Source organism: Daphnia magna, linkage group LG2 (genome assembly GCF_020631705.1).
Source record: "Daphnia magna isolate NIES linkage group LG2, ASM2063170v1.1, whole genome shotgun sequence".
Taxonomy (NCBI): Eukaryota; Metazoa; Arthropoda; class Branchiopoda; order Diplostraca; family Daphniidae; genus Daphnia; species Daphnia magna.
Genome location: NC_059183.1, coordinates 13,930,812 through 13,939,618, shown reverse-complemented (window position 1 = coordinate 13,939,618; position 8,807 = coordinate 13,930,812). Strand labels below are relative to the sequence as shown.

The 8,807-nt window shown below is 38.2% G+C and overlaps 1 protein-coding gene across 2 annotated transcripts; it reads right to left on the bottom strand.

The window, feature by feature from the left end:
• Positions 1 to 4,121: 4,121 nt before the first annotated feature.
• On the bottom strand, positions 4,122 to 8,119 carry LOC116916659 (poly(A) polymerase type 3). 2 transcript variants are annotated; one of them, XM_045170048.1, is made up of 13 exons: positions 7,959 to 8,119; positions 7,525 to 7,825; positions 7,209 to 7,467; positions 7,043 to 7,147; positions 6,827 to 6,977; positions 6,343 to 6,760; positions 6,098 to 6,265; positions 5,928 to 6,028; positions 5,736 to 5,857; positions 5,502 to 5,672; positions 5,208 to 5,342; positions 4,808 to 4,865; positions 4,122 to 4,244 (listed from the first exon to the last, which is right to left on the bottom strand). In XM_045170048.1, the coding sequence occupies exons 2-13, from the start codon at positions 7,731 to 7,733 to the stop codon at positions 4,234 to 4,236; spliced, it is 1,908 nt and encodes a 635-aa protein (XP_045025983.1). In that variant the 5' UTR covers positions 7,734 to 7,825; positions 7,959 to 8,119; the 3' UTR covers positions 4,122 to 4,233. The 2 variants fall into 2 exon arrangements, with proteins under 2 accessions (XP_045025983.1, XP_045025982.1); XM_045170047.1 differs by lacking the exon at positions 4,808 to 4,865 and adding an exon at positions 4,557 to 4,655.
• Positions 8,120 to 8,807: the final 688 nt, after the last annotated feature.

The following is an 8,807-nucleotide window of genomic DNA, read 5'->3' as shown; positions in this document are numbered from 1 at the left end:
AAATTGTTGATCGTATTCTTATTTCTTTTTAGCTGAGGCTAGTCAGGCATGATTATCTTGGTGAACTGCCGGCAGCACACCTGGTGCTCGGAGGAAAGGTAAGAAGAAATGGTGGAATGTTGCTGGCAAGAAGAAGGCCAAGGAAGGAGACGAAAAGTGGGGGAGGTGCAAAGATGGCGGACGAAGGATGAAAAGAAAAGAGAACTCGAATAAAAGAAAGAAAATGAAGAAATACCAACCGAACCCCCCTGCACTAAACCTCCCAACCCACTGCTTTTTTAACTGGGGGATATGTATAGAATGTGCAGAGAGAAAATAAAAACAGGACACAACTTGGTTTTGTTAGTAGTAGTCACCGTAACTTGGTGTATTATCATTTTTTCCAAAAAGAAATGAAAAAAAAATTTGTGTTTTATCGCCATGTTTTTCTTGTCGCAGACGAGGTCGAACTCATGGCATTTCATGACGTCACTGTCAAGTTTAAGGAAAGGGAAAAAAAACACGTTGACAAATCGCCCTAATGGTTTTTCAATGCGTCTTAATGAATTCACCGAGATCTTTTTCTTTTTGTCCTGTGGTTTTTCTGTCTACCATAAATTTTACGAGACAATAAATTCTCTTTAGAAAAGAAAAGAACAAAAATCAGTTGATGAGTACTAGGACGTTATTTGTCAAGCCGAGACAAGATCATCATTGTCCTTTTTTCAAAACACATTTTTTTTTGTTTCGTTTGACCCTCGTTCATTTAATATTCGAAAAATGTCAAAGACAAAGTGCAATTAAAATGATGCATTCTAGAACGTGGGTTGCGCTAAGCTTCTTTGTCACATATTACGAAAAAGATTACGATTGTATAGCGAGATAAGAATGAGTCCAGACTCGAAATTCCTTCGTTTTTTTTTTTTATATCAAAAACGACAAGCGTGTGCTGCAGGGGTCACGTTCACGATATTCTTATTATTCTACACTCACTCTATCGTCTATTGAATCTAATAAAAAAAAAATAAAACGTGCGGAATTCGACTTTGGTATTGGGGAAAGAATGTGAGTCGCGACCTTGGCGCGCCTTTCGTTTATATTTTTAAACAATTTTTTCGGGAAAATTTAAAAGAAGCTGTGCTCATTGGAATTTTTCATCACACACACACACACATCGTTGCCGATTGTTTCTCCCGGGCAGATGTGTAATACAAAGAGAAAAAAGCACGTAGAAGGAAAAAAAAGAGAAGATGAAATATGTCTGAAAAACAAAAACAAAAAAAAAAAGAACGCCCTTGCCGCTCTTTCAGAACTGTTAAGCTCTGGACCCTGTAGGGCATGGCCATCCTGCGTACAGTGTGTCTGGTGGTGCATTCCTTCTTTTCGTCCTCGCTCACTTTCTTGATAGAAAAAAAAAAAAACTTCTTTTCACTACCGAGAAGCTGGTGAAGAACTGCTCCAGGGGCTTTTGAACCTTTATCATCTCTCCGGATAAGATTAGAAAGAAACCTCTATCTTCTTATATACATACGTACACATATATATGTGTATATAATTGAAGTCATTATTTCGCTTTGATAATCACACATACATGATGCAGACACATAAAAAGTCGACTTTGAAGCGCCCGAGCATCGATTAAAAAGTAAACTTTTTTCTTTTTTTTTTTTATTAAAATTGTCGGGCCTGAACCGTGTAATCAACGGTCGTAGCTCAGTCGAATGTAATCAACTTTTTGAAGGGACTGAAACTAGGAGAAAACGGTAATCTATTTTATTTTTATTTTTATTGTTTTTGTTTCCACACACCTGAAAGATTTCTTCTATTGTCTTTGTGCCGTGATACGATGGGCAACAGGTGACGTCCCGGTGTGAAGCGCGCGCGCTAGACCGCTACCGGTGCCAAATAAAAAAAAAAATTAAAAGGAAAAAGAAAATTTCTTTCCCTTTAAAATTCGATAAATAAATAATCAAAGGTTGTTACAAATCCAATCATATATTTTTTGTTACCGATTGGCTGCCCCTCGTAAAATAGTGTGACGTCACAGACATTCTTCGTGGTTGAAATACCGCGACAAAGCAAATAAAAAGGGGACCCGTTTTCGACATTGCGTGTCATCCGATCGGTATTCAGTTGGTAATTCAACACGGGAAATAATTAACATTCCTCAATAGCAAGACGATGGGGTACCTGGAAATCACAAAATGTGTAAATGGTTTTTTGAAGAAAAGAAAAAGGAGTCGGATGTTGTGCGCGCGGCAGAGACTCCAATTTCCAGCCCATTGATGTAATTGTTGACCCTTTGCGCTGACCTTAATATTCTACTCTGTGTGTGTGTACCCTCCATTTGTTGGAGAATGTTTTTTTTTTTTTTTTTTTTGCTTTGGAGGAAACGAGGAAGGAGCGTGAAAATGAGCCGCCGCCGCCGCACCAGATGAACTGGAACGAATGGCTAAAAGAAGTTGGAAGAGAGAACTGTTTCTTTTTCTCTATTGTAACCATTAATTTTCTTTTTTCTTACTTGCAAGGAAAAACTTTTTCTCTGTCGTTAAAAATCTATATACGTTACACGGTATTTTTATTTTCCCTTAAAAAAAAAAACGGGAAAAACAATGGACGATATGAACTGATGTAGCCATTCGAGGAAATCTTAAACCGATGCTTGCTTCTACGATTCTCAATATCGTCGTCTGTTAGTTGCAAGTGGTCCCTCTCCTCGTTGGGCGAGTCTTTATTTTTTTTCCTACAAAAAAAAAACGACTTCTTCAATGACGAAGAATGCCTTTTCTTCTCAGATTTTCGGTCATGGTCACGGAATCTTATCGGATGGACACGGCCATCCATCTTGTCGCAGCCGAGGAGAAATTCCCGATTGGATATCCAACCTTTCCGTAGTCACCTCCTTTTTCCACAAGGGAAAATAGAAATACCTTGGGAAAGTAAAAATTTATCAATTTATTGTGTGCTGCCATCTAGAGGGGAAATTAGCCAACAAACCTTAGCCTCCATCTATGGGGCAAAATTGCTGTCATCTATGAGAAACAATAGACCCAATTATCAGCGGTTGCCATCTAGCGACGCGCAACAAAGAAAGAGCCATATTTTGGGGGTGGGGGTTTGGGAAGGAAACCAAAATGATCCCGTTTATTTTTATCCGTTTGAACGCCAGTCAAAGTACAAATTACAAAGAAATGATACACACTAGAAAAAATTAAGAAAAAATTAAAAAAAAATATTGAAACTAATTTCTGTTGGTGATTTTTTTTTAAAGATTTTTGTTTTTAAGTTAGGAGTAGCAAACATTCGCTTTATAAAAGGGATTGGAAAGAGAAAAAATCATGATGCCGTCTCGATGTTCGCGATGGGAACGAAAAAAAAAAAAAAAGATGACAGATGAAGCATTTTTTTTTTTTTTTTCAAGAGAGAGCCGAAGGAAAACCAGAAGTGGAACATTAAAGGCCACCTATTGCTCTTTTTCTTTCGTATTAAACGAGAACATAAAAAGGACTTGTCGCAAACGCACCATTTACACACGCACATTCTCATGCGCACAAACAGAGGGGGGGAAAAATCAAGAAAAGATTTCAGCGGAAGGAGGGACACACTTCCTCTTCTGGTGACGAATGAAAACGCAAATTTTAGGAGGAAAGTTTTCGTTAAATTAATTTAGAGGCAACACAAACTGTAATCCTTTCCTCAATTGCCTCTCTCTCGTTGACGTTGGAATGATGAGATGACAGTTTGTTGTTGTTGTTTTTTTTTGTTTTGTTTTGTTTTTTTTTTTTACCAAAGAGCAACACAACAATTAGAAGTTATTACATACGTACATTTTTTCACGCAGATGATAACGCGCACGTGGCTGTAAAATTTCTAGGCGAATGCGCTAGCTGCCTGAAATTTTCATGATTTTATGCAGCACACGTTTTTCTTGAATATATGGCATCCCGGTTTTCTAATACCGAACTGTCTTTATTTTTGTTTGCAATCTCTCTCGCAGTATTTTTGTTGTTGTTGCAGTGTGCATAAAAGAAGAATGCGTCTTTCATGATTTGAAGTTTCTTTTTTTTTCTTTTTCTTTCGTTTTTTAGTTTTTTTTTATGCTTTGCGGAGAGATTGGTCCTTTTTTTTTGTTTTTTTGTTTGTTTGTTTGTTTTTCTGTTTTTAAATCAAACTCACTTGAGGGTAAATCTGATGGTGGGATGGTTTGGATGAGGCTCCCGGGGTGAAGGCGTGGTGACGTCTGGCAATTCATCGCTACACAATCTCTGTAAAAGGTGACGGTGAAAAGATAAGATCAATTATCTGAACACCAAAAACATGAAGGAAAAAAAAAAAAAAAATCTAACATAGCCATAACCAAAAATAGAAAAGTGAGAGAAGGGCATTAACCACAACGGATAAGGGAACGGTATTTGGCACACCCACACGAAGATGAGAAGATTAGCTCGATTAATTACAACGGAGACAGAGAAACCATGTTTTCCAGATGGAAATTCTTTTTCCAATTGATTTTTAATAAGGAGGAAAAATGCCCAGACAGTCATTACGGAGAAAGGTACAAGAAACGTCTGGCATACCATGCGTCTCAATGTTAGGTTAGTCGGTCTTTTAACAGGCACCCCAGGTAAAGCGAAGGTTTCATCTTCAGTGTTTGCCGCTACCAAGCTCTCAATATCCTACAACACCAGCAAAGCAACAGAAAACAAAAAAGAAGATCCATGCAAAACAACACCGTCACCAGGTAAGAAAAAACAAAATCTATCCAAAACCACAAACAAACAATCGTCGACATGCTCATTGTTAATCTATCCATGCGTTGATCACTTACGTTGTGACGGATTATCATCCTTCAGTGCTGTCTCCTGTCGACTGGCTGCCATCGTTAACTGACAATAAGGTTCATACACATACACACGTATCGTCATCAAAAAGTTATCAAAACAAGAAAAAACAATAATACCAAAGCCAAATCTGTTAAAGCTAGCCTAAAACGCTTTTATTTTATTGTATAAGTTTATAGCTCAGTAAATTGTCCATTGTTTGTTTTGTTTACGAGTGGAATTATGAAACTGAATAAAACGAACGTTATCAGCCAGCTAATAAAACGAGGGAATTCGTTTGGTAAAATGAATACCCCTATGCCGATATTTCAATCTAAAACTCAACCCAAAAATAGAAAAAAATCGTAACAGTTAAAATGGCTGTAGTAATCCACCACGATCATTTACCTTATCATTGGCGTCTTCCGACGGTTGCACTTCTTCAACGGGCACAGGAAAGGAGTTTTGAACATCATCTACAGACAGTGAAGAACAGGAATCGTCATTGGAATTGATAACGAATGGGCTGCGACATTCATCCCCCTGCATTTGGGAAAAAGAAAAAAAAAGAAAAATAGAGAATAGAATCAATAAATTGGGAATAGACCCGATAGGATCTCAAGAAAGGATCATGTCGGATGGAGCTCCAGAATTCGCTGGCAGCAGGTGCGGCATCACGACGAAGATGGATGATGATCTAACCTCCAAGTTCCTCGTCCCGTCAGCAGTTTCTCTTGTACGAACTTTCTTCATCATGACAGCATCAAGCGCTGCGTCCGATGGTCTCTTCCTTGGCTGTGCAAAGGTTCCTGCTGGAGAGGTGCCACTTCCGTTGGACAAACTGCCAGTCGAAGTCGACAAGGACATTCCTCCCTGCAATAATAACAGTATGAAAATAATGAATCACCAAACAAAAACATGGAAGAGTGATTATACCAAACGTTTGGTGCGTAGAAAATTTGGCGGCAAATAGGAACTGAGTTGTTTCCTTCTGACGTGTTTGGCATCTATCCGTCGCCCATCTTTGACAGTTTTGGCTGTTGCCGCTTGACGGTGCACTATTGGACAAAAAATCGAAAGTTACTTAATCATATTAAACACAGGAGGCGAATTAGGTGTGCATCAAACCTTGGGCGGTGAAAGCCTGGATGTCCTGAGTTAAATCTATGTTGAGGCTTTCCGTTTTTTTAAACACTAATCCAATGAACCACATGGTACTGATGGTATCCCTGCAAAATCATCCAATAAAATGATTGTATAAGCTGTTTGGAAACGTGAAAAACGTGTAAAAGACATACGGCTCGGGCTGAACGGGATCGTATTGTTCCGGATTGATGTGAGCCAACGTGATATGGTCATTACGTTCTAGCGCTAAAATCAAATGCCGAATTTTTGATTCTACTAATCCGACCCATTCAAGCTGATCTTCGACACTGGAAGAGCTAGCAATCAGAACTATAAAATGCCTGAAAAAAAACAGAGAGAGAAAAGTCTTAGTTCCACATTGTACAGAGGGAAACCAGGATATGTCGAATATGCATACTTGTATTTTACAAAAAAGTTTGGTGGCTCGAACAATTTGTCCCATGTAGCCTTTCCTGTCATGATTTCTTCCGTCATATTAAAACCCTGACGAAATTCCTCTTGCATCACAGCACGCGTTGAGCAGGAGACGTTAAAGGTGGAATTCTGTTGAGGATAGGCCGGCGTGATGATAGGCATCAGGTGATACCGATCGGAAACGTTGACTCGTGGATCCCACACAGGATAATTTAGATTGACGTTGTCTGGAGGTTTTAAAAGAACCGGCTGAGGCCATTCCCATTTTGAAAAAACGAGAAAAAATTTCTGAACCAAAGTGGCTGCTGCAGCATTCGGATACAGTTGGCACGTTCGTGCAACCAGCATGGCCCAGGAGACTCCTCCCAAGTAACCCAGAACGTTGCTATAAATTCCATGTTCTGAAATGGAAGAGACACGTTTTAAGTATATGTAAATCATGAAAATAATGAAAATGATAGTAGTACTTTTTGCCCATAATTTAATTGCTCTTAGAGCCAAACGGAAATTGTCAATATTTGGAACTAGCCGGAGGATTTCATCCGTCACACGACACCCATTCAAACTACGAACACATTTCGGGTCCAAGTTCTTAAGAAGCATGTCATCTTTCAAATCCTATCAATAAATATGCACAATAAGAAAAGTCTAGGTACTTCAGTTAAATTCTTAACTATATTTACCATGTTATCTGGAATCTCTTTCAAGGCTAATCTGGCAAAGAGCATATCCAATTCGATTCCATCAAAATTCATTTTGATAACAGGCACAAAAGCTTCTTCCACAGCCTATTATTCAGCAATAAAGAACTCAAGGACACTTAAAAAAACCTATACACAGATAACTTACTCTGAGTTCAGTGACCTCAGGTTGTTTCTTCAACAAGTCAACAAATGATGTGAAATAGTCTACTCTGTCAACATGCCTAGGGGCAACACAGAGAGCATCAATATCTGCACCTTTGTTGTGGACACCCAAACGATAAGAGCCAAACGTGTAGATTTTCCCTCCAACATGGTCTGCTGCTGATGTGGGCATATTCTTTTGTACAGACACTTCTTTAATCCATTCTTTGGCCAACTCATTTACTTTCCTCAACACTTCCATTCTAAGTGAAAATGTGTTGCATTAAGTTAACCAATACATTGTTGAAACAAAAACTTACCTATGGTTGAGCTCTTCATCTGTCTCAGAGACCCCATGTGGGATAAGTGCTTCATTTAATTCTATAGTTTTTTGTAAATCCAAAGGCTTTGGCATTGCCATGCTGATGGCTGAAGTCATTCCCAAGTTCCGTGCTTGGTTCAGAATCTGTTGAGATTGGGCATTCTGCCCGGGAGGAGTGGACCAAAAAGCACTCATTTTTGTTGACATGGAATTTGAAACACTAGGAATTGAGGCAGTAAACCAAAACTATATCAACAATTTTTTGTCCAGCATTATCGAGTAGCGCCACTGATTAGAGCCTGGTGACAGAAAGTATCACAAGAAAATAGGGTTTCAAATCAATGCAACAAATACTTTTTACGCTTCTTTTAAAACCATTGGATGCTTCATAAAATACAAACGAACGAACGAAAATGATACGCTTTTATTTACCTCACAGCATTTTTCATGGGGGTTTATCGAACTATAACTAAACCACGCGGACACAGCGTGTAATTATTAAATCTGTCCAAGAAACAAAAAATTACGTTCACACCACAAAGTATGGCGTACGACGAGACAATCGGCGTTGCCGGACGTTTAAAAGATGCTTCCATTTCTTGTATTGTCTTTTTCTAATTACCATCAGATGGCGTTGAATGAATAAAAGGGCTCAAAATGTGAAAAACGGAAAACATTTTACTTGCACGATATTCGTGACATAAATATGATGAATATATGGCTATTATAAATTTTGAAAACGAAAGATAAAATAGAAAGCCATAACAGTAAGCGAGAGACTATGCCAGTGCTATTAAATTTCAACTTACCCTTCTACCTTACTGTTGATATTTAAATAGGATACACATGAAGTTCATCAAGAGCTAAAATGGGAATCAGACCAATAAAAATAAATCTTTTAAATATACTTTCCATTAACTTGTTCATCCAAGAGAAAGCAAAAAGTTTATCTTGAGATTTTTAAAACCTTTTTGTCAATAACCTGGCTATTACAACATTACATCCATTTCACTTTTTAATCAGAAACTGTTTTTACGTAATTTGAAATTGGGACCACTGCTGGTGGGTGAATAAATTTCGCCACATAAGCCCGAAAAGAACAAAAACAAAAACAAAAAGCATATAGACACATTAGTAGATGTGGCTTCTATAGTAAATGTACCGTTGAGAAACTGTTTCATCACAGTTTAATCGGCCGGATCCGAAGAAATGAAAAAAACAAAACAAAACAAAACAAAAACACCCAGTAGAGAAGCTGTGTGGCTTAGCCGATAAAGCTGA

Bases quoted from the DNA above. Each gene is read 5' to 3' on its own strand.
- LOC116916659 (XM_045170047.1), bottom strand. From the start codon at position 7,733: ATGTCAACAAAAATGAGTGCTTTTTGGTCCACTCCTCCCGGGCAGAAT. The intron at 6,761-6,826 runs GTACTACTATCA...CTTCCATTTCAG, and splicing joins AATTAAATTATGGGCAAAAA to AACATGGAATTTATAGCAAC. The intron at 4,656-5,207 runs GTAAATGATCGT...CTGGTGTTGTAG, and splicing joins CGGAAGACGCCAATGATAAG to GATATTGAGAGCTTGGTAGC.